Consider the following 25547-nt stretch of genomic DNA (forward strand, 5'->3'; position numbering starts at 1 on the left):
GGCAAAAATATTAAAAAGTTAAAGAAAAGAAGATAATCAGTTTTCAGTCAACATAACCTAGAAACGTCAGATTTCCTATTCCCCTTTTGTACTCATTTTTCTTGTTTTCCTAATTTGGTGTTTTGATTGAAATACCCTGAAGGTTTTCCTGTTTTTTATTTATAAAATTACTTAAAATTATGGCTGCAAACAGTGGAAAAGGCACATTTCAACCTGTAAGTTTACGTTCACCTTCTAACCCAGACTGGAAGTTATTTTACCACTTTTTAGGATTCAGATGTGCACATTTCCTATGAAGACCAGCAGAAAATTAACGTTTTTGCCAGGCTAAACGCCAAATTGGAGGATCTGAGAGAAGATGTTAAAGTCAAAGAAGTAGGTTTTTTAAAATTTGAGTTTCAAAGTCGATTCATCATAATGTCTATACTTGAATCTTGAGAAACATACATAGAGTCTATTCACTTATTATGTTGTCATCTCTATGTTATTTTAAATGGTACAGTTCTTCAAAATGCATTATTGTCTTGGGTTTTGGCAAAAAGATCCAAAACCAAACATTTGGAGAGCAGAATTCCAACCAACAATTTTGACTGTTTTTTTTTACCTTTGCTTGACTTTTATACGTCAATGGACACCCAAATAAACAGGCTTTCCATCAACATATAAAAATTGACTGGTTGGTTTATAGTTTGGCCATTAAAGACAGAAAGAAAATAACTTAAGTTATCCAGCTCAACCATTTTGACTTTCTTTGCTTTAACTTTGAATAACTTGCTTATTTCCTACACTTATTTAGGACTTTTATATGTCAATGGATAGAGAATGAAACAGGCTTTCCATTGATGTATAAAAGTTTGTTGGTTGGTGGTAAGGTTTTGCCGATAGGGGGCGTCATAGTCAAGTGAGTTTTCCAACTCTACACATTTGACACTCTTTGCTTCAACTTTGATTTACTTGCTTATTTCCTACACTTTTTTAGGACTTTTATATGTCAAGGGATAGAGAATGAAACAGGCTTTCCATTGATGTATAAAAGTTGGTTGGTTGGTTTTAGAGTTTGGCCACTAAAGGGGGTCAAAGTAAGGCAAGTTGTCCAGCTCAATCATTTTGACTTTCTTTGCTTTAACTTTGAATAACTTGCTTATTTCCTACACTTATTTAGGATTTTTATATGTCAATGGATAGAGAATGAAACAGGCTTTCCATTGATCTATAAAAGTTGGTTGGTTGGTGATAAGGTTTTGCCGATAGGGGGCGGCAAAGTCAAGCGAGTTTTCCAAGTCTACACATTTGACACTATTTGCTTTAACTTTGATTCACTTGCTTATTTCCTACACTTTTCTAGGACTTTTATATGTCAATGGATAGAGAATGAAACAGGCTTTCCATTGATGTATAAAAGTTGGTTGGTTGGTTTTAGAGTTTGGCCGGTAAAGGGGGTCAAAGTAAGGCAAGTTATCCAGCTCAACCATTTTGACACTCTTTGCTTTAACTTTCATTTACTTGCTTATTTCCTACACTTATTTAGGACTTTTATATGTCAATGGATAGAGAATGAAAAAGGCTTTCCATTGATGTATAAAAGTTGGTTGGTTGGTTTTAGAGTTTGGCCGGTAAAGGGGGTCAAAGTAAGGCAAGTTATCCAACAACCATTTTGACACTCTTTGCTTTAACTTTAATTTACTTGCTTATTTCCTTCACTTGTCTAGGATTTTTATATGTCAATGGACAGCCAATTAAACAGGCTTTCTATTGATGTATAAAAGTTTGTTGGTTGGTGTTAAGGTTTTGCCGATAGGGGGCGTCAAAGTCAAGCGAGTTTTCCCAGCCTACACATTAGACTGACATTTAACATCTATTAACTTTTTCTAGAACGATCTAAAAAGCATCGAAGATGCATGCGACGAAATTGCATTATTCGACGATGATGAGCAAATACCTTATTTAGTGGGTGAAGTGTTTATTTACCAAAATTTGGAAACTACTCAAGTGAGTATTCTTATACACTCTGAATTCTTACCGAGCAAAACCATTTGACTTGATTGTAGAAAAGCTTAGAAGAAGCCAAAGAGAAAATTGGCGACGAAATCTCAGCTTTGAAGGGCAAAACCGAGGAAATCAAGGACCGAATGGCGGAACTGAAAGGACATTTGTACGGGAAATTTGGCAGTCACATTAATCTGGAAGCAGACGACTAATTTGATTAAGTAGTATGAGTTTATTCTCTTTTCAATTTTTATTTAAATAAAGGCTTGTAAGTAGAGTCGATTTACAGTTTTGCCTTAAAAAGGCGGAAATTTGTGGTATTTCCATTTAAAGTTCCCGCTTCGAATCGTTGATAAGCTGTTGAAAACATCCAAAGGACTTCTTGTGTTGTGTTTTTATAGGGCAAAACCTGAAATTCATTTTTATAGTTGGAACTGCATAATGGAAATCAAACAAAGTCGTGTTTGATATACTGGGTGGTCCAAATTGATTGTAGGATACTTAAAGGACGAAAAGTCCATACAAAATAAACGTCAAATTGTCATATAAACTGCAGTTAGAAAGTGTCCCCTAGTTGAGCTAGTGAACTCTAAAGTTGAGCCACAAATAGAGATTTTTACCACAAAGAATTTACGGAAAACTGTAAATTATCAAAAATTTTGTTTTACAAATGTTTCTCAGAATTTTCAATATTTTTTCTTTGTTAAATTCTCAGTAATTTGCCATTATTCGTCGGTTGTGAATAACTGCTTATTTTTACCTCAATCCAAACATGAAATTTGAAGCGTCGTCTTCAAATTCGGCTAAGTAACACTTTTGGTATGTTTCCTACGTCACCTAACAGCTGTCAACTGTCAAAACTCATTCAGCACTCATCTTAAACAGCAAACACATCTATTTGGTATTTCGTACCTTCAGGTCACTTGTAAGTGGGTTTTGACAGTTATGACAGCTGTCACATGACACACGCAAAGTAATAAAGTGTCACTTAACGTCCCAACTTTCAAATTTGGCTCCATGGAGCTTTAAACACAACTTACAGTGTAACTCCTTAAAGAAACACATTTATTTGACATTTTATACATTCAGGTCACTTGTAAGTGGGTTTTGACAGTTATGACAGCTGTCACATGACACACGCAAAGTAATAAAGTGTCACTTAACGTCCCAACTTTCAAATTTGGCTCCATGGAGCTTTAAACACAACTTACAGTGTAACTCCTAAAAGAAACACATTTATTTGACATTTTATACATTCAGGTCACTTGTAAGTGGGTTTTGACAGTTATGACAGCTGTCACATGACACACGCAAAGTAATAAAGTGTCACTTAACGTCCCAACTTTCAAATTTGGCTCCATGGAGCTGTAAACACAACTTACAGTGTAATTCCTCAAAGAAACACATCTATTTGACATTTTATACATTCAGGTCACTTGTAAGCGGGTTTTGACACTTATGACAGCTGCCACGTGATGCAAACGAAGTATTAAAGTGTCCCTTAACGTCCGAACCGGCAAATTTGACTCCATGGAGCTTTAAACACATTTTCCAGTGTAATTCCTCAAAGAAACACATCTATTTGACATTTTATACATTCAGGTCACTTGTAAGCGGATTTTGACAGTTATGACAGCTACCACGTGATGCAAACGAAGTATTAAAGTGTCCCTTAACGTTCCAACTGTCAAATTTGGCTCCATGGAGCTTTAAACACATTTTCCAGTGTAATTCCTCAAAGAAACACATCTATTTGACATTTTATACATTCAGGTCACTTGTAAGCGGGTTTTGACACTTATGACAGCTACCACGTGATGCAAACAAAGTATTAAAGTGTCCCTTAACGTCCCAACTTTCAAATTTGGTTCCATGAAGCTGTAAACACAACTTACAGTGTAACTCCTTAAAGAAACACATCTATTTGACATTTTATACATTCAGGTCACTTGTAAGCGGGTTTTGACACTTATGACAGCTGCCACGTGATGCGAGCAAAGTGTTAAAGTGTCCCTTAACGTTCCAACTGTCAAATTTGGCTCCATGGAGCTTTAAACACATTTTCCAGTGTAATTCCTCAAAGAAACACATCTATTTGACATTTTATACATTCAGGTCACTTGTAAGCGGATTTTGACAGTTATGACAGCTATCACGTGATGCAAAAAAGTATTAAAGTGTCCCTTAACGTCCCAACTTTCAAATTTGGTTCCATGAACCTGTAAACACAACTTATACAGTGTAACTCCTTAAAGAAACACAACTATTTGACATTTTATACATTCAGGTCACTTGTAAGCGGGTTTTGATAGTTATGACAGCTGTCACGTGACGCAAGCAAAGTATTATAATTGGATATAATATTTATAAGTGCTACTTAACCTCCCAACTGTCAAATTTGCTCCATGGAGCTTTATTATGTAAACACGACCAGTGTAATTTTTCAAATAAGCAACTATTTTCAATTTTATAGTTTTGGTGTTAGTTCAGGTTCGCCGGTGGTGAACGGATTTCGACCGTTATGACAGCTGTCACGTGACGTAAACTCTAGACCAAATTTGACAGCTGTCACTTTGATGCTACCTGAAATTTTGCTTGAAAGAAAGATTAATTGTATTTAGACTCCTGGAGAGATATAAAAGACTACAGCATATGGATCTCAGTATTTTGACAGCTGTCAGCTTAATTTGTGATAATATTCGAACTAAATTTGACATGCTATGCTACTAGAAAATTTTGAATTTCTAGTCGTTTTTAGAGAAAGATTTATTATTATTATATTTTTTATTATATTATCCCACAAATCACAACGTTAGTTGGTTTCATAATTTTCTGAATCTGAATCTGAATACTGTATAACTGTCCTAAATTTGACAACTGTGACTGTAAATTCTGGATTAAGTCAACAATTGTGAAACTGTGAAGGTTTAACGTTGACACTTATCATACATTAATTGAGACCGGATTCAGGAAAACAATTGTACAAAATTTGACAGCTGTCACTTCAGTATAACTAGCGATTTTTAAAACTACATTTGCTTCCAAAGTAATATTGACACTTTAGACAATATAAGCTAGCTCCGCTAGGGGGCACTTTGTCATCCACAGTTTATATGCCACTTTGCCGTTGTTTGTACTTTCTATCCTCAAACAATTTGGATTTTGTGACTTATTTGAGTGCTTTTTGACACATATATTATAAGTCACAAACACCCTGTATAACTAGTTCGTAGTTCAACTTTTATAACATCATTTTGATATACAAACTTACCTTCAACCCAGTAGGAAATTGCATTGTTTCGTAATCATCAGCTATAACCTTAAAATTGTCATTGATATACCGAGTGTTTGGGTTCCATTTAACCAGTTTCACGTCGATTAAAAGTGAAAAGTAAACGTTGCCGTACTTATCCGTAGCCTCGGTTGCTGACTGTTGGTTTCTCGTGTCATTGTAGGTCTGAAAATTAGTTCTAAAATGCTAATTTTGCTTTTTTTTTGACAAATTACATAAAATAAATGAGGAGATCCGTAGAGAACCAAAAAATTCCGTGGATTTTTCAGGTGTTTCACATACACCCATGATTCTCGGATATTGGACATGGCGTGGTAATGCAATTTTCTGTCATGTCCATCCCATTTTGGACTTAAGGCGACCGTTATAATTCCGTCAGCCAACGTGATATTGTCACCTGTGAAATTTACACACTTTTTTAACAGTTTTCAAGTAAAAATACCCAAACCTCCAATGCTGTAAACGTTGTAATTAGGATCTGGGTCGAAACTTCGGTCTTGGATTCTCCAAGAAGTGTTTTGCCTCAAACTGTACACTAGCAGTGATGGGGCATTAGTGTCGGCTATATACAACCAAGTGTTTATGCAATTATGGTCGAAACTTTCGATTTCAGCCATTGGCGATATGAACCAGGATGTGTTCTGGTATTGGTTGTATGGTACTTCATACTTGTACAGTAATTGATCCTTAAATATTCGTGGGTTAATCAGTTTTTTCAGGACAAAAGTGTATTTACCGTCTTTAAATCAAAGGCCAGTATTTGAGGTGGACAAACGTATTCTGATCCTATTATTCCATAATCTACAATCCATAGACGTCCGCATTCGTCAGCCTTAGAAAAGAAATTACACACTTAGAGTATGTTCAAAAAGCTTAGATGTAATATTTTGAAGAAACAGACACCAGGCTGGATGTTTAGAGACCAGAAATAAAAGTGTTTTGTCTGGATCTAACTGCGTTAGTGATTCCAAGTGTTTTCCTGCTTGTTGAGAGAGGGAGGATGGGGGTTTAAAGAGCGGGTGACAGATACTGTCAAACTGACTTTAAAAATGAATTCCCCGTCCCCAAATTAGTCTAAAACAAGTACAAAAACGTTTTAAACACACATTTTTGACGGACCCCGTTTTTCGTTAATATCTCACGAATTAGGGGTTATTATTTTGGGTTGTTTAATTAATTATTTTTAATTAATTTATTAATTATAAAGGCAACTTTGACCTTCTATACATTTTTGTTGTACGTTGACTCGTTAAGCTGAAAAATGGTGAAATCTGTTTCAAGCTGGCTTTTGAAGGACCTAGAGCAGAGTGCACCATCACGGAAAATCGTTAAGAACTCCGTTATTTCAAACTTTTTGTAGGCAAGTGATTGGGGCGTTTGCAAAGGACGGCCAGGGCTATCGAATGACGTTTGAACGAGCGCGTTAAGTTTCCTAATTATCCCACTAGAGGGCGCCAAAGTTACACTTTGCCATATCTCAGGAACAGTTAGACGGATAGTGCTGAAATTGTCAAGCTAGGTAGAGGGTGGCCTAAGGCAACTTTGACCTTCTATACATTGTTGTTGTACGGGGATGCGTTTAGAGGGAAAAAATAAAAACCTTTTCAACTCTTCTTGAAGGACCTAAATGTTGAACAAGGTGGACATCACGGAAAATCGTTAAGAACTCCGTTATTTCAAACTTTTTGTAGGCATGTGATTGGGGCGTTTGTAAAGGATGGTCAGGGCTATCGAATGACGTTTGAACGAGCGCGTTAAGTTTCCTAATTATCCCACTAGAGGGCGCCAAAGTTACACTTTGCCATATCTCAGGAACAGTTAGACGGATAGTGCTGAAATTGTGAGGCTAGGTAGAAGGGGGCCTAAGGCAACTTTGACCTTCTATACATTTTTGTTGTACGGGGACGCGTTTAGCGGGAAAAAATTAAAAACCTTTTCAACTCGTCTTGAAGGACCTAAATGTTGAACAAGGTGGACATCACAGAAAATCGTTAAGAACTCCGTTATTTCAAACTTTTTGTAGGTAAGTGATTGGGGCGTTTGCAAAGGACGGCCAGGGCTATCGAATGACGTTTGAACGAGCGCGTTAAGTTTCCTAATAAGCCCGCTAGAGGGCGCCAAAGTTACACTTTGCTATATCTCAGGAACAGTTAGACGGATAGTGCTGAAATTGTGAGGCTAGGTAGAAGGTGGCCTAAGGCAACTTTGACCTTCTATACATTTTTGTTGTACGGGGACGCGTTTAGCGGGAAAAAATTAAAAACCTTTTCAACTCTTCTTGAAGGACCTAAATGTTAAACAAGGTGGACATCGCAGAAAATCGTTAAGAACTCCGTTATTTCAAACTTTTTGTAGGCATGTGATTGGAGGGTTTGCAAAGGATGGTCAGGGCTATCGAATGACGTTTGAACGAGCTCGTTAAGTTTCCTAATTATCCCACTAGAGGGCGCCAAAGTTATACTTTGCCATATCTCAGGAACAGTTAGACGGATAGTACTGAAATTGTGAGGCTAGGTAGAAGGTGGCCTAAGGCAACTTTGACCTTCTATACATTTTTGTTGTACGGGGACGCGTTTAGCGGGAAAAAATTAAAAACCTTTTCAACTCTTCTTGAAGGACCTAAATGTTGAACAAGGTGGACATCGCAGAAAATCGTTAACAACTCCGTTATTTCAAACTTTTTGTAGGCATGTGATTCGGGCGTTTGCAAAGGACGGCCAGGGCTATCGAATGACGTTTGAACGAGCGCGTTAAGTTTCCTAATAAGCCCGCTAGAGGGCGCCAAACTTACACTTTGCCATATCTCAGGAACAGTTAGACGGATAGTGCTGAAATTGTGAGGCTAGGTAGAAGGTGGCCTAAGGCAACTTTGACCTTCTATACATTTTTGTTGTACGGGGACGCGTTTAGCGGGAAAAAATTAAAAACCTTTTCAACTCGTCTTGAAGGACCTAAATGGTGAACAAGGTGGACATCACGGAAAATCGTTAAGAACTCCGTTATTTCAAACTTTTTGTAGGCATGTGATTGGGGCGTTTGTAAAGGATGATCTGGGCTATCGAATAACGGTCGAACGAGCGCGTTAAGTTTCCTAATTATCCCACTAGAGGACGCCAAAGTTATACTTTGCCATATCTCAGGAACTAGGAGGCTAGGTAGAGGATGGCCTAAGGCAACTTTGACAGAGTGCACCATCACAGAAAATCGTTAACAACTCCGTTATTTCAAACTTTTTGTAGGCTTGTGATTGGGGCGTTTGCAAAGGATGGCCAGAGCTATCGAATGACGTTTGAACGAGCGCGTTAAGTTTCCTAATAAGCCCGCTAGAGGACGCCAAAGTTAAACTTTGCCGTATCTCAGGAACGGTTAGAGTGATCGAGCTGAAATTTTCAGGTTAGGTTCAGTCTTTTCCCCAACCTGTTTCACCGCACTCTTCCCTACCACCTACAGAACTAGCACTTCATAAGGTTTGAGTTGTCAGTTTTATAAATACTTTCTCTTACACTTTATAAATAATTAGATATTACTGTTTCAGGTTAAAATGGACAGCTTGATGACATACCCAAGTTCTAAATACCGAAACAATTCTATGGTAATTACACTTTTCGGGTTGCAGTTGCCAGGACCATGAAGGATAAGGGTCGATTACAGGATTACCATCTCTGGTTTCGTTGGTAATCGTCCCCAAAGTGGCCGGTACTCCTCTGGCAGTCAATCGGGGAGTTGACACAAATATTCTTTCCTTACCCGTTATTCCTATACGAGATAAAATATTTCAGACATTTTTCAAAAGGAATAGCATGTTTGGTCTTTTGCAAATTTTCTGTAATTTTCATCATTTTCTAGTTATTTAAGAAAAACTGGGTTCATGCAACAAATTTTCAAATCAGTTGAAGTTGGGGTTTGAAATTTGAACACTCTGTAACTCGGTTATTTTTGGGAGTTCAGGGTGGTTCAACCACTCAAAAGCATCGTTTTGAGCTCCTCTTTCTCGTGGTGTTGAGCAAAAATTCTATCTAAAAAAATGCGTATAGGGGTATAATCACCATACTTTTCATGCACATCCTGTATACTGGAAGCAAAAACGGTGCCGAATTAAGAAGTTGATTGGGAACATTTTTGGTCCCTTGCAAATGTTTCGTAACTTTCACCGTTTTCTAGATAGATAGACAAATTTTCAAATCAGTGAAATTGTGATTGAACCCGGTTTAAAAGACAGTCAGGGTCTGTAAAACCCACTTGGAGTGATCGTATCATGTTTTTGAGCACATTTTTGAAATCCCCATTAAACGTTCTATCTAATCACATAAAAAAACAGTACAAAATCGGATAAAATCAGCGGGAAAAGTGGTGTAAAAATATAAACTGTCAGAAAGACGGTTTGAAAGGACAGTTACGGATAAAATTGCCTGTAAAACCAACTTAGTTAAAATTATGGAATGGGAAAACCACATTTTTGGAATCCTCATTAAATTTCCTATCAAATGACATAAAAAACACTCAAAAATCAGCCACAGTCAGAGAGAAAAGCAGTGTCAAAATTTAAATTGACAGAAACGCAGTTTGAAAGGACAGTCAGGAGCAAAATCGCTTGTAAAACCCATTTGGAATGGTAAAATGACAGTTTTAAGCACATTTTTGGAATCCTCATTAAATTTCCTATCAAATGACATAAAAAATACAAAAAAATCAAGTACAGTCAGAGAGAAAAGTGGTGTCAAAGTTTGAAAGGACAATCAGGGACAAAATTGCTTGTAAAACCCACTTGGAATGGGAAAATGACAGTTTTTAGCACATTTTTGGAATCCTCACTAAATTTTCTACCAAATGACATAAAAAACACAGAAAACTCAGGTACAGTCAGAGATAAAAGCAGTGTCAAAGTTTAAATTGACAGAAACACAGTTTGAAAGGACAGTCAGTAACAAAATTGCTTGTAAAACCCACTTGGAATGGGAAAATGACAGTTTTTAGCACATTTTTGGAATCCTCATTAAATTTGCTATCAAATGACATAAAAAATACAAAAAAATCAAGTACAGTCAGAGAGAAAAGTGGTGTCAAAGTTTGAAAGGACAATCAGGGACAAAATTGCTTGTAAAACCCACTTGGAATGGGAAAATGACAGTTTTTAGCACATTTTTGGAATCCTCACTAAATTTTCTACCAAATGACATAAAAAACACAGAAAACTCAGGTACAGTCAGAGATAAAAGCAGTGTCAAAGTTTAAATTGACAGAAACACAGTTTGAAAGGACAGTCAGTAACAAAATTGCTTGTAAAACCCACTTGGAATGGGAAAATGACAGTTTTTAGCACATTTTTGGAATCCTCATTAAATTTGCTATCAAATGACATAAAAAATACAAAAAAATCAAGTACAGTCAGAGAGAAAAGTGGTGTCAAAGTTTGAAAGGACAATCAGGGACAAAATTGCTTGTAAAATCCACTTGGAATGGGAAAATGACAGTTTTTAGCACATTTTTGGAATCCTCACTAAATTTTCTACCAAATGACATAAAAACACAGAAAACTCAGGTACAGTCAGAGATAAAAGCAGTGTCAAAGTTTAAATTGACAGAAACTCAGTTTGAAAGGACAGTCAGTAACAAAATTGCTTGTAAAACCCACTTGGAATGGGAAAATGACAGTTTTTAGCACATTTTTGGAATCCTCGTTAAATTTCCTATTCAATAACCTGAAAAACACTACAAAATTTGGTACAGTCAGTGAGAAAAGCGTTGTTAAAGTTTGAATTGCCAGAAACACAGTTTGAAAAGACAGTCAGGGACAAAATGGCTTGTAAAAGTCACTTGGAGTGAGAAAATTACAGTTTTAACCACATTTTTGAAATCCTCGTTAAATTTCCTATTCAATAACCTGAAAAACACTACAAAATTTGGTACAGTCATAGAGAAAAGCGGTGTCAAAAGTTTTAACTGCAAGAAACACAGTTTGAAAAGACAATCAGGGACAAAATCGCCTTTAAAACTCACTTGGAGTGAGAAAATTACAGTTTTAACCACATTTTTGGAATCCTCGTTAGATTTCCTATTCAATAACCTGAAAAACACTACAAAATTTGGTACAGTCAGTGAGAAAAGCGTTGTCAAAGTTTGAACTGCCAGAAACACAGTTTAAAAGGACAGTCAGGGACAAAATAGTCTGTAAAACTCACGGAGTGAGAAAATGACTGTTTTCAGTACATTTTTGGAATCTTCATTAAAATTCCTATTTAATAACCTGAAAAACCACTACAACATTTGGTACAGTCAGGGAGAAAAGCGGTGTCAAAGTATTTGTAATTTACCAGTAATTTACTGGTCAAATTTTCCTACTACCTTTTTAGAGACACCCTGTATACAGGAGACAAATGTAAAAATTCCATGGATAGGATAGATCACAATACATTATTACCTTCATAAGTGTATTGTGCGTCAGCAGGTACAATTTTCCCAACATTAAAAGTTCCATTCGCAATCGCCTTGGATCGTTCCTGTTCACTCGAAAACTTGTATTCAATCTGTTTCCATTGATAGACAAGTTCAAAATTGTATTTCTCCTTATGGCTTGCTGATGTGATTTTAATTAGTAACGCCACTAAACATACAAAAATCCCTAAAAATTCCACTGTATGTAAATAATATTTTTGTATTCGTTTAGTAGGGATTTGTGCTTACTGTTCACCAACATATTGTCCTATTAGTGACAACGTTAAATCAAAACTAGTAAAGTTGTCTAATTGGCACTTTTACTTATAAATGTTATTGAAATGATAAGCTAATGGATGTAAGCCTTATTATCACAGGTGGTTTTGCCTAAGTACCTATTCTACAATTTCAGAATTGAGTATGTAAATGAACCCATTATACCACCTTTTAAATGCAAGCTTTAAATTGTTTTTTTTTTAATGACACTGATTATTGATGGTAACTGATTATTGTTGCACTCTGAAACTACTAACGACAATAATACAAAACAAATTAGAAGAATAATAAGGTTTTCAAGACAAATAGTGGAAAAGCGAGTTAAATGCATCCTAAATGCATGTGCTTTGTGGATTTCAATATTTTTTTTGGGTTTGTTACAAAATGGTGAATTCCCAATCAAAAAATTGACACTCATACAGGGTGAATGAGACTGAAAGTTATTGGATTTAAAACATATCTCAACTAGGTAAAAGTGACGAAATTTTTGAAAATTTACCCCACTTTGCATTTAACGAGTACGGTGCTGTAATGTGGCCTGTAATTTAACCAGTGGTCTTGCAAGTACGCCCCTGATTGTTTTCAGAATTTTTCCGTACAATCTCCAAGAAAGACAGGGTGTGAAATGCACTAACACACTATAGTAAATGGTTAATTAATACTATTTTCAAAAATTTCTTACAATTTTTGTTTTAGAAAAAAAAAATTTGTATATTGCCGACTACTAGTTCGTACAACTACAAGTGCGTTATTTTGTTGTTTTTATTTATATTTGTGTACAGTCACGTACATAATCGATTGCGAACTGAAATAAAGGGGCTGGCTGCTTCTTGTGGCGAAATAACACTCTGCTGAATGTAAACACTCAATGTTTATTGAAGTAAACTTAAATACTAACCATTCATACAACAACATTCATACTGTTGACAAATTTTGACAAGGTTTGTCTATTTTTTGGTTGACTGTTACAGTAACAAAGACAGTCGATTTTATTTAGGTTAGTTTTCAAATCAGCCTTAAAACTATATATAAACAGGTAAAAAGAAAAACACTTTCTTTTGGTTACGTCGTGTAACCTATTTCAATTTTTCTAAATGGTAGCTACACACTTGTTACCATTAAAAACAACGTTAAAATAATGGCTTCGGTTACAACGAAAATCAGTGTTAAACACTTGTTATTTGTTTTGAATGACGCTGACGCACACAATCACTTATTCGTTCTGTAAACAACTTACTGTTACAGGTTGCAGATTCAGCTGGCACTTCACTTTGTAGATCAGTTTTCCTAGGTCACTTTACACCTTTTTTACTGTCGCGTTTACAGGTATAAATTTTATTAGGTATACAGGTAACTTTAAGACCAATCTGTACTAAAGAAATGCACAGATCTTAGTCAGATTTTCAACACATTTGCCTGGATCGGTAATTATCGGTAATTATGCCTGGTGCGGCCTTTATTAAAAAGAAACTGAAAAAAGCTACGTAGTTTTATTGACCTGGAGCGGCGGTAATTCTTGCGTTCTTGCTGACGTGCTACTCGAGACTGAATGTTCTAGAATCACGAAAACGGTTTGCGCCAGTCTGTTACCGGTACGACGCGGCTGCCCCTCTCCTCGCTACTCTCCGGGCCCATCTTATCGACTGGAAATCGTTTGGTTTGCGTTAGGCCAATTTGCCAAATAATATTAACTGAAGGTTTTGTTGGTTGCTTTTGCAACAAAATTTTTGGGAGATTTTAGTACTTTAACGGTTTTTACCTCCCTGATTATGTTTCACCCTGTATCTCTTCTACTTGGTAAGGGAAAAATCTGAAAAAATTCAGGGACGTACTGTACCATACTGTGTCAGAAACACAGTAGAGGATAGTCAGGGACAAAACAGTCTGTAAAACCAACTGGTAGTGAGAAAATCACTGTTTTAACCACATTTTTGGAATCCTCGTTAAATTTCCTATTCAATAACCTGAAAAACACTACAAAATTTGGTACAGTCATAGAGAAAAGCGGTGTCAAAAGTTTTAACTGCAAGAAACACAGTTTGAAAAGACAATCAGGGACAAAATCGCCTGTAAAACTCACTTGGAGTGAGAAAATTACAGTTTTAACCACATTTTTGGAATCCTCGTTAAATTTCCTATTCAATAACATGAAAAACACTACAAAATTTGGTACAGTCATAGAAAAAAGCGGTGTCAAAAATTTTAACTGCCAGAAACACAGTTTGAAAAGACAGTCAGGGTCAAAATGGCCTGTAAAACTCACTTGGAGTGAGAAAATTACAGTTTTAACCACATTTTTGGAATCCTCGTTAAATTTCCTATTCAATAACATGAAAAACACTACAAAATTTGGTACAGTCATAGAGAAAAGCGGTGTCAAAAGTTTTAACTACAAGAAACACAGTTTGAAAGGATAGTCAGGGACAAAATAGTCCGTAAAACTCACTTGGAGTGAGAAAATTACAGTTTTAACCACATTTTTGGAATCCTCGTTAAATTGCCTATTCAATAACCTGAAAAACACTACAAAATTTGGTACAGTCATAGAGAAAAGCGGTGTCAAAAGTTTGAACTGCCAGAAACACAGTTTGAAAGGACAGTCAGGGACAAAATAGTCTGTAAAACTCACTTGGAGTGATAAAATTACAATTTTAACCACATTTTTGGAATCCTCGTTAAATTTCCTATTCAATAACCTGAAAAACACTACAAAATTTGGTACAGTCCGTGAGAAAAGCGTTGTCAAAGTTTGAACTGCCAGAAACACAGTTTGAAAGGACAGTCAGGGACAAAATCGCCTGTAAAACTCACTTGGAGTGAGAAAATTACAGTTTTAACCACATTTTTGGAATCCTGGTTTAATTTCCTATTCAATAACCTGAAAAACACTACAAAATTTGGTACAGTCATAGAAAAAAGCGGTGTCAAAAATTTTAACTGCCAGAAACACAGTTTGAAAAGACAGTCAGGGTCAAAATGGCCTGTAAAACTCACTTGGAGTGAGAAAATTACAGTTTTAACCACATTTTTGGAATCCTCGTTAAATTTCCTATTCAATAACATGAAAAACACTACAAAATTTGGTACAGTCATAGAGAAAAGCGGTGTCAAAAGTTTTAACTACAAGAAACACAGTTTGAAAGGACAGTCAGGGACAAAATAGTCCTTAAAACTCACTTAGAGTGAGAAAATTACAGTTTTAACCGCATTTTTGGAATCCTCGTTAAATTGCCTATTCAATAACCTGAAAAACACTACAAAATTTGGTACAGTCATAGAGAAAAGCGGTGTCAAAAGTTTTAACTACAAGAAACACAGTTTGAAAGGACAGTCAGGGACAAAATAGTCCTTAAAACTCACTTAGAGTGAGAAAATTACAGTTTTAACCGCATTTTTGGAATCCTCGTTAAATTTCCTATTCAATAACCTGAAAAACAGTACAAAATTTGGTACAGTAATAGAGAAAAGCGGTGTCAAAAGTTTTAACTGCCAGAAACACAGTTTGAAAAGACAATCAGGGACAAAATAGTCTGTAAAACGCACTTGGAGTGATAAAATTACAATTTTAACCAAATTTTTGGAATCCTCGTTAAATTTCCTATTCAATAACCTGAAAAACAGTACAAAATTTGGTACAGTCATAGAGAAAAGCGGTGTCAAAAGTTTGAACTGCCAGAAACACAGTTTGAAAGGACAGTCAGGGACAAAATAGTCTGTAAAACTCACTTGGAGTGATAAAATTACAATTTTAACCACATTTTTGGAATCCTCGTTAAATTTCCTATTCAATAACCTGAAAAACACTACAAAATTTGGTACAGTCCATGAGAAAAGCGTTGTCAAAGTTTGAACTGCCAGAAACACAGTTTGAGAGGACAGTCAGGGACAAAATCGCCTGTAAAACTCACTTGGAGTGAGAAAATTACAGTTTGAACCACATTTTTGGAATCCTCGTTAAATTTCCTAGTCAATAACCTGAAAAACACTACAAAATTTGGTACAGTCATAGAGAAAAGCGGTGTCAAAGTTTGAACTGCCAGAAACACAGTTTGAGAGGACAGTCAGGGACAAAATCGCCTGTAAAACTCACTTGGAGTGAGAAAATTACAGTTTGAACCACATTTTTGGAATCCTCGTTAAATTTCCTAGTCAATAACCTGAAAAACACTACAAAATTTGGTACAGTCATAGAGAAAAGCGGTGTCAAAGTTTGAACTGCCAGAAACACAGTTTGAAAGGACAGTCAGGGACAAAATCGCCTGTAAAACTCACTTGGAGTGAGAAAATTACAGTTTTAACCACATTTTTGGAATCCTCGTTAAATTTCCTAGTCAATAACCTGAAAAACACTACAAAATTTGGTACAGTCCATGAGAAAAGCGTTGTCAAAGTTTGAACTGCCAGAAACACAGTTTGAAAGGACAGTCAGGGACAAAATAGTCTGTAAAACTCACTTGGAGTGATAAAATTACAATTTTAACCACATTTTTGGAATCCTCGTTAAATTTCCTAGTCAATAACCTGAAAAACACTACAAAATTTGGTACAGTCCATGAGAAAAGCGTTGTCAAAGTTTGAACTGCCAGAAACACAGTTTGAAAGGACAGTCAGGGACAAAATCGCCTGTAAAACTCACTTGGAGTGAGAAAATTACAGTTTTAACCACATTTTTGGAATCCTCGTTAAATTTCCTAGTCAATAACCTGAAAAACACTACAAAATTTGGTACAGTCCATGAGAAAAGCGTTGTCAAAGTTTGAACTGCCAGAAACACAGTTTGAAAGGACAGTCAGGGACAAAATCGCCTGTAAAACTCACTTGGAGTGAGAAAATTACAGTTTGAACCACATTTTTGGAATCCTCGTTAAATTTCCTATTCAATAACCTGAAAAACACTACAAAATTTGGTACAGTCCGTGAGAAAAGCGTTGTCAAAGTTTGAACTGCCAGAAACACAGTTTGAAAGGACAGTCAGGGACAAAATCGCCTGTAAAACTCACTTGGAGTGAGAAAATTACAGTTTTAACCACATTTTTGGAATCCTCGTTAAATTTCCTAGTCAATAACCTGAAAAACACTACAAAATTTGGTACAGTCATAGAGAAAAGCGGTGTCAAAAGTTTTAACTGCCAGAAACACAGTTTGAAAAGACAATCAGGGACAAAATCGCCTGTAAAACTCACTTGGAGTGAGAAAATTACAGTTTTAACCAAATTTTTGGAATCCTCGTTAAATGTCCTATTCAATAACCTGACAAACACTACAAAATTTGGTACAGTCAGTGAGAAAAGCGTTGTCAAAGTTTGAACTGTCAGAAACACAGTTTGAAAAGACAGTCAGGGACAAAATAGTCTGTAAAACTCACTTGGAGTGATAAAATTACAATTTTAACCACATTTTTGGAATCCTCGTTAAATTTCCTATTCAATAACCTGAAAAACACTACAAAATTTGGTACAGTCCATGAGAAAAGCGTTGTCAAAGTTTGAACTGCCAGAAACACAGTTTGAAAAGACAATCAGGGACAAAATCGCCTGTAAAACTCACTTGGAGTGAGAAAATTACAGTTTTAACCACATTTTTGGAATTTTCGTTAAATTTCCTAGTCAATAACCTGAAAAACACTACAAAATTTGGTACAGTCATAGAGAAAAGCGGTGTCAAAAGTTTTAACTGCCAGAAACACAGTTTGAAAAGACAATCAGGGACAAAATCGCCTGTAAAACTCACTTGGAGTGAGAAAATTACAGTTTTAACCAAATTTTTGGAATCCTCGTTAAATTTCCTATTCAATAACCTGAAAAACACTACAAAATTTGGTACAGTCCATGAAAAAAGCGTTGTCAAAGTTTGAACTGCCAGAAACACAGTTTGAGAGGACAGTCAGGGACAAAATACTCTGTAAAACTCACTTGGAGTGAGAAAATTACAGTTTTAACCACATTTTTGGAATCCTCGTTAAATTTCCTAGTCAATAACCTGAAAAACACTACAAAATTTGGTACAGTCATAGAGAAAAGCGGTGTCAAAAGTTTTAACTGCCAGAAACACAGTTTGAAAAGACAATCAGGGACAAAATCGCCTGTAAAACTCACTTGGAGTGAGAAAATTACAGTTTTAACCAAATTTTTGGAATCCTCGTTAAATGTCCTATTCAATAACCTGACAAACACTACAAAATTTGGTACAGTCAGTGAGAAAAGCGTTGTCAAAGTTTGAACTGTCAGAAACACAGTTTGAAAAGACAGTCAGGGACAAAATAGTCTGTAAAACTCACTTGGAGTGATAAAATTACAATTTTAACCACATTTTTGGAATCCTCGTTAAATTTCCTATTCAATAACCTGAAAAACACTACAAAATTTGGTACAGTCCATGAGAAAAGCGTTGTCAAAGTTTGAACTGCCAGAAACACAGTTTGAAAAGACAATCAGGGACAAAATCGCCTGTAAAACTCACTTGGAGTGAGAAAATTACAGTTTTAACCAAATTTTTGGAATCGTCGTTAAATGTCCTATTCAATAACCTGACAAACACTACAAAATTTGGTACAGTCAGTGAGAAAAGCGTTGTCAAAGTTTGAACTGCCAGAAACACAGTTTGAAAAGACAGTCAGAGACAAAATGGCCTGTAAAACTCACTTTGAGTGAGAAAATTACAGTTTTAACCACATTTTTGGAATCCTGGTTAAATTTCCTATTCAATAACATGAAAAACACTACAAAATTTGATACAGTCATAGAGAAAAGCGGTGTCAAAAGTTTTAACTGCCAGAAACACAGTTTGAAAAGACAATCAGGGACAAAATCGCCTGTAAAACTCACTTGGAGTGAGAAAATTACTGTTTTAACCACATTTTTGAAATCCTCGTTAAATTTCCTATTCAATAACATGAAAAACACTACAAAATTTGGTACAGTCATAGAAAAAAGCGGTGTCAAAAGTTTTAACTGCCAGAAACAGAGTGTGAAAAGACAGTCAGAGACAAAATCGCCTGTAAAAATCACTTGGAGTGAGAAAATTACAGTTTGAACCACATTTTTGGAATCCTGGTTAAATTTCCTATTCAATAACCTGAAAAACACTACAAAATTTGGTACAGTCATAGAGAAAAGCGGTGTCAAAGTTTTAACTGCAAGAAACACAGTTTGAAAAGACAGTCAGGGACAAAATGGCCTGTAAAACTCACTTGGAATGAGAAAATTACAGTTTTAACCACATTTTTGGAATCCTCGAATTTAACAAAAATGTTAAACATAATAATATTAATATATAAATCAGTATCAGTAATATTAATATTTATTTACTAAAATCGAGTTTTTAAAATAAAACAGCAAAATTTAAGCAGTGGCTTGCTTCAAATAAGCAATCAAATCTTTCCTCTCTTGTTCCTTCTTCAGTCCAGCAAACACCATTTTCGTGCCTGGTATGAACTTTTTCGGGTCCGTCAAATACGTATTGAGAGTGTCCTCGTTCCAAACCACTCCTCTCTCCTTATTGGCGGCACTGTACGTGTAGTTGGGCGCTTGCCCCGATTTCCGTCCGAACAATCCATGCAAATTGGGCCCCACCTTGTGTTTGCCCCCATTTTCGACGGTGTGACACTGCGCGCACGAACGCTGGAACAGTTTTTTACCTTTTTCTACATCGCCCATGTTTCACAGAATTTCTACGGGAATTTGTTAACCCAAAACTGTCAAAGTGACAAAACATGACGATTTCGTATTTTCCTTGTCAGTAGAAATTATACAAGGTTTAGAAAAGTTTCAAAAGATGATCACTTTTAAAAATAGCAATTTTTAGGGCTTATTTTCATTAAAGTCGATTTTCCGTTCAAACAAGTCAGTGCCTTTAACGGGATTTACCTTTCTAAATGTGTTTCATGCTGAGCAGAAATGAGTCTTATTAACATAACCAAACTGGCATCACTGTCGATTGTTTAGTCGTCTTGACTACAGTTCTTTCATGATTTTTTTTTGGATCTATCGTAGCCATGAAATTTATACATTTTTTTCATTCTTCCAGTTGAAATTTCCACCCTGTATATCTCTAGAACTGTACGCTTTTTCCTTCAGGTCATATAGTAGCAGTGGTAGGCTGTAACAAGCTGAATCAAACGACGTAGTAATATATAGGGTGTTCCATTTGAAATAGTGCATTTTTTGGGGTGGACCAATCACCCGTTTGCTGCAATTTCCTGTTGAATTATTCACTCTGTATACAACTGTAAGCTTTTTGCACAGCACATCTGTAAATTAGACTGTGACAAGCTGAATCCAATGACGTAATAATATACAGGGAGTCAAATACACATTACGACCGGTAAATTACCAATAAATGACAAATACTGTGTCTGGCAGTTCAAATTTTGACACCGCTTTCCTCCCTGACTGTATCAATTTTTGTAGTTTTTTTTCAGGTTATCGGATAGGAAATGTAATGAGGATTCCAAAAATTTGCTCAAAACAGTAATTTTCTTACTTTAAGTTGCTTTTATAAGCGATTTTGTCACTGACTGTCTTTTCAAACTGTGTTTTTGGCAGTTAAAACTTTGACACCGCTTTTCTCTCTGACTATATCAAAATTTGTAGTGTTTCTCGGGCTATTGGATAGGAAATTTAATGAGGATTCCAAAAATGTGCTTAAAATAGTCATTTTCTCACTCCAAATGGATTTTGTCCCTGGCTGTTCTTTTAAACTGAGTTTCTGGTAGTTTAAACTTTGACACCGTTTTCCTCCCTGACTGTACCAAATTTTGTAACGTTTTTTCAGGTTATTGAATAGGAAATTTAATGAGGATTCCAAAAATGTGCCTAAAACTGTCATTTTCTTACTTTAAGTTGCTTTTATAGGCGATTTTGTCACAGACTGTCTTTTCAAACAGTGTTTTTGGCAGTTCATAAACTTTGACACCGGTTTCCTCGCTGACTGTACTAAATTTTGTAGTATTTTTCAGGTTATTGGATAGGAAATTTAATGAGGAATCCAAAAATGTGCTTTAAATAGTCATTTTCTCACTACAAATGGATTTTACATACGATTTTGTCCCTGGCTGTCCTTTTAAACTGAGTTTCTGGTAGTTCAAACTTTGACACCGCTTTCCTCTCTGACTGTACCAAATTTTGTAACGTTTTTTCAGGTTATTGAATAGGAAATTTAATGAGGATTCCAAAAATTTGCTCAAAACAGTAATTTTCTTACTTTAAGTTGCTTTTATAAGCGATTTTGTCACTGACTGTCTTTTCAAACTGTGTTTTTGGCAGTTCATAAACTTTGACACCGGTTTCCTCGCTGACTGTACTAAATTTTGTAGTATTTTTCAGGTTATTGGATAGGAAATTTAATGAGGAATCCAAAAATGTGCTTTAAATAGTCATTTTCTCACTACAAATGGATTTTACATACGATTTTGTCCCTGGCTGTCCTTTCAAACTGCGTTTCTGTCAGTTCAAATTTTGACACCGCTTTGCTCTCTGACTGTACCAAATTTTGTAACGTTTTTTCAGGTTATTGAATTGGAAATGTAATGAGGATTCCAAAAATTTGCTCAAAACAGTAATTTTCTTACTTTAAGTTGCTTTTATAAGCGATTTTGTCACTGACTGTCTTTTCAAACTGTGTTTTTGGCAGTTAAAACTTTGACACCGCTTTTCTCTCTGACTATATCAAAATTTGTAGTGTTTCTCGGGCCATTGGATAGGAAATTTAATGAGGATTCCAAAAATGTGCTTAAAATAGTCATTTTCTCACTCCAAATGGATTTTACATACGATTTTGTCCCTGGCTGTTCTTTTAAACTGAGTTTCTGGTAGTTCAAACTTTGACACCGCTTTCCTCCCTGACTGTACCAAATTTTTTAACGTTTTTTTCAGGTTATTGAATAGGAAATTTAATGAGGATTCCAAAAATTTGCTCAAAACAGTAATTTTCTTACTCTAAATGGGTTCTACAGATGATTTTGTCTCTGACTGTCACTGTGTTTCTGTCAGTTCAAATTTTGAAACGACTTTTCACCTTGACTGTTCCAAATTTGGTTGTATTTTTTATGTTATTGGATAGGAAATTTAATGAAGATTTAAAAAATGTGCTTAAAACAGTTATTTTCTCACTCCAAGTGCATTTTACAGACCTCTCTGACTGTTCTCTCAAACTTTGTTCTGGCAGTTTAAATTTTGACACCGCTTTTCTCCTTGACTGTACCATATTTTGTAGTGTTTTTTCATGTTTTTGAATAGTAAATTTGATGAGGATTCAAAAAATGTACTTAAAACAGTAATTTTCGTAGATTTTGTCAGTGTCCTTTCAAGTCAAAATTGCGTCAGGGAGAAAAGCGGAGTCAAAGTTTAACTACCAGAAACACAGTTTGAAAGAACAGTTCGGGACAAAATCGCTGGTAAAACCCACTTGGAGTGAGAAAATTATTGTTTTAAGCACATTTTTGGAAACCTCATTAAATTTCCTCTCTAATGACCTAAAAAAACATTACAAAATTTGATACAGTCATTGTGAAATGTGGTGTCAAAGTTTTAACTAACAGAAATACAGTTTGTAAGGACAGCAAAGGACAAAATTGCTGATAAAACCCACTTGGAGTAAGAAAATGACTGTTTTAAGCACATTTTTGGAAACCTCATTAAATTTCCCATCTAATGACCCAAAAAAAAACTACAAAATTTGGTATAGTCATTGTGAAAAGTGGTGTCAAAGTTTTAACTAACAGAAATACAGTTTGTAAGGACAGCAAGCTTTTACAATTACGTTTCTATCGCTCAACAGCTCTTTCAATAAATTATCTCCGTACAGAATACTATCCTTTTTTATATTGTAACATTTGGTTTTCAGTTCAGTATTTTGAGTGGTTTTTTCAATGTCTTGATGAGTATTTGGTGTAAATTCTAATGTACTCTCCAATTTTTGTTGTTTAGTAGTTTTCTTTTGGTTTTTAGAGCGTCTACGTTTTAATATGTCTGTATTTTTGTTTTGGGTTTCAGTAGGATTGTTTGCCCCAGTTGGTTTTTCTAGACCAGTCACATCCTGTGTGCAATTTTCTAGTATTGTTTGTGTACAAGCAGAGCTTAGAATGATTTGTTGAATATCAATTATTTCATCTTTGTTTGACTCTAAATTTTCACTCACTGTTTTTTCTTGGGACTTTTCTGTTAACTTTGCGCCATTGTTGCTTACCGTGTTTGGACTCGTAATTTGATAATCGCTAATAATATTTATCGGTGTAGGCTCTTTAAAGTTAAAGTTAAGGATTTTTTCTTTTGGTGCCTGGTTTTCTTTAGTGAATTCTTTTATTAACTGGCTAATATCAGGTCCTAACTGTTCTATTAAACTTTGTGAGAGTTCATGAGAATTGACTTGTGGTTTTAAGTTATCCAAGCACTCATCAAATCCTTCACTGAAAGGAAGGTTGTTTGAACCTTTTTTTCGTTCAGAACCTGAATTTGGTGGTGCTACAAATTATAATCATAAATTAAATTGGAAAACATACCAATAATAGAATAACACTTACTAAACCAGCTCGGTGGTTTATTCAGCCAACTATTACTTGCTTGACTAAGGGATTTTTGATAATCGAGGGAATAATATTTTCTGAAACTCCCTTGGAACAGCTCAATATCGCTATACTGCTTAGTTTGTTTGGTGGTTTTAGAAATTGTATTAGAAGGTTGTACAAAACTCTCTTCAAGAAAATGACTGTTTTAAGCACATTTTTGGAAACCTCATTAAATTTCCTCTCTAATGACCTAAAAAAACATTACAAAATTTGGTACAGTCATTGTGAAATGTGGTGTCAAAGTTTTAACTAACAGAAATACAGTTTGAAAGGACCTCAAAGGACAAAATTGCTGATAAAACCCACTTGGAGTAAGAAAATGACTGTTTTAAGCACATTTTTGGAATCGCCATTAAATTTCCTATCTAATGACCTAAAAAAAACTACAAAATTTGGTATAGTCATTGTGAAAAGTGGTGTCAAAGTTTTAACTAACAGAAATACAGTTTGAAAGGACCTCAAAGGACAAAATTGCTGATAAAACCCACTTAGAGTAAGAAAATGACTGTTTTAAGCACATTTTTTTTATCGCTTAACATAAAAAAAACATTACAAAATTTGGTACAGTCAGGGAGAAAAGCGGTGACAAAACCCACTTGGGAGTGAGAAAATGTCTCTTTTAAACGCCAAGTGAAGTGTAGTTAATAATATTATATGTACATACAGGGTGCAGTCAATAGTACCAACCTAATTAAGACTTTAATTGTTGTAAACTAATGAACAAACTATCGGTTGTATGAAAATTTTTGAACCTAATCCTGCATATTTGGAATTTTCTATTCTTCTTGCTTTTGGTAGTTACTCTGGAATCTAGCTTAACCTAAAGAAAATGATTTTAGCCAAAATGGTTCCAATATTGCGGTTTTGTCTCAATCAAGATGTTTAAACGTCACTCAAAGGTGTCCTCCAGTGGCCATTTTGCTTAGCGGATCATACCTGTTTGTTAGGTTATGTTAAGTAAGTTCATATTCTTATTACATATTACTGAGAATACTCCTCGATGATTGGGAAAAATCAAACAAAACCATCCAAAAATAGACCTAATTTATTCCTGGACAAACATTTTTTACACTTTTCCAAGTTATCCTTATTATCACACTCATAAAGGCCGAAATTTTTGCGTCCTATTTACATCCTAAAGAACCGGACAATTGCTTACAATCTAAATTAAAGATTATTACAGAAAACAAAAAAGATAAAATATAACACAAGCTGCTATAGTTATGCTATATAAAATATATTTCTTTATATTATATACAAGCTGCCTAATGCTTGAACAAACGACAATGTTGTTGTAGTAGTTAATAAGCTTTCATAAAATAAGTACCCTAAATCCAGATCTAACAAAATTAACGAAAAAGGGATTTTTTCTCTAACTATACGGTGTTTTGATGGGGAATAATTAACAGGCGCAGTCGCAGGCGCAACGTTTCACTCGTTTCTCTGGAACCAACGGATTTACGGATCTGGCAACCCTGGATTTGGGTTCGTCTACGGACACTGATCTGGGCTGGACGTCTGTAAATTGTTGCCAAATTTAGTAGTAATTCTGGGATTAGTATAAAAACTTACAGTATCAAAAAAATTGGGGATTTCAAAGAAATTTGGGGAACAAAATGACGTTTAAATAATGCTTTTTCGATTTATTTCAGTGCATTTATAAGAAAATTGTTTATCGATGTCTTGTCAATGTCAATTGAACTGTTTGAAGTAGGGATGAGATCGTAAAAACTAGAGTTGGGCAAATCTGGGAATTTTCCTATTTCTATGTGATTATATAACGTTTTTGACATTGACGTTTGGTGTCGTGTCAAACTGTCACTGTAGACATTCAATTGTCACATCACACACACAAAGGAATGTTGCCTTTTCATCACCTTAACACAAAACTGGTGTGTATTGACCTATTGTTTCAATGACATTTGATAGAATAGAATATAAGTACACTAGTTTTGCAATTGACTTGTCAGTGGAAAACGCGACTATTGACTGAACTGA

At 35.3% G+C, this 25547-nt stretch overlaps 5 protein-coding genes across 5 annotated transcripts in view; 1 reads left to right on the plus strand and 4 right to left on the minus strand.

The window, feature by feature from the left end:
* Positions 1–54: 54 nt before the first annotated feature.
* On the plus strand, positions 55–2266 carry Pfdn4 (prefoldin subunit 4). The gene is made up of 4 exons (XM_081976315.1): positions 55–215; positions 271–375; positions 1873–1989; positions 2049–2266. Exons 1-4 carry the CDS (start codon positions 180–182, stop codon positions 2196–2198), a joined length of 408 nt encoding a protein of 135 aa, XP_081832441.1. The 5' UTR covers positions 55–179; the 3' UTR covers positions 2199–2266.
* Positions 2199–12105, minus strand: LOC145726964 (major royal jelly protein 9-like). Its single transcript, XM_081976314.1, has 8 exons — positions 11960–12105; positions 11697–11897; positions 8841–9034; positions 6015–6110; positions 5727–5964; positions 5494–5675; positions 5258–5443; positions 2199–2395 (listed from the first exon to the last, which is right to left on the minus strand). The coding sequence occupies exons 1-8, from the start codon at positions 11970–11972 to the stop codon at positions 2270–2272; spliced, it is 1236 nt and encodes a 411-aa protein (XP_081832440.1). The 5' UTR covers positions 11973–12105; the 3' UTR covers positions 2199–2269.
* Positions 12106–19269: 7164 nt separating this feature from the next.
* LOC145725980 (cytochrome c-like) lies at positions 19270–19831 on the minus strand. The gene has a single exon (XM_081974904.1). It carries the CDS (start codon positions 19639–19641, stop codon positions 19327–19329), a length of 315 nt encoding a protein of 104 aa, XP_081831030.1. The 5' UTR covers positions 19642–19831; the 3' UTR covers positions 19270–19326.
* Positions 19832–22699: 2868 nt separating this feature from the next.
* On the minus strand, positions 22700–23772 carry LOC145726731 (uncharacterized). Its single transcript, XM_081975954.1, has 3 exons — positions 23750–23772; positions 23505–23689; positions 22700–23445 (listed from the first exon to the last, which is right to left on the minus strand). Exons 1-3 carry the CDS (start codon positions 23770–23772, stop codon positions 22700–22702), a joined length of 954 nt encoding a protein of 317 aa, XP_081832080.1.
* Positions 23773–24576: 804 nt separating this feature from the next.
* Positions 24577–25547, minus strand: part of Msr-110 (DUF3736 domain-containing protein Msr-110) — a 62884-nt gene continuing 61913 nt past the window's right edge. The window contains exon 9 of the mRNA XM_081976313.1: positions 24577–25067. Coding sequence (XP_081832439.1) covers positions 24952–25067 — 116 coding nt within the window. The 3' untranslated portion in view covers positions 24577–24951. The remainder of the gene's footprint in view (positions 25068–25547) is intronic.

This window comes from Ips typographus, linkage group LG3 (genome assembly GCF_016097725.1).
Source record: "Ips typographus isolate SLU linkage group LG3, UJ_Ityp_2.0, whole genome shotgun sequence".
In the NCBI taxonomy this organism is placed as follows: Eukaryota; Metazoa; Arthropoda; class Insecta; order Coleoptera; family Curculionidae; genus Ips; species Ips typographus.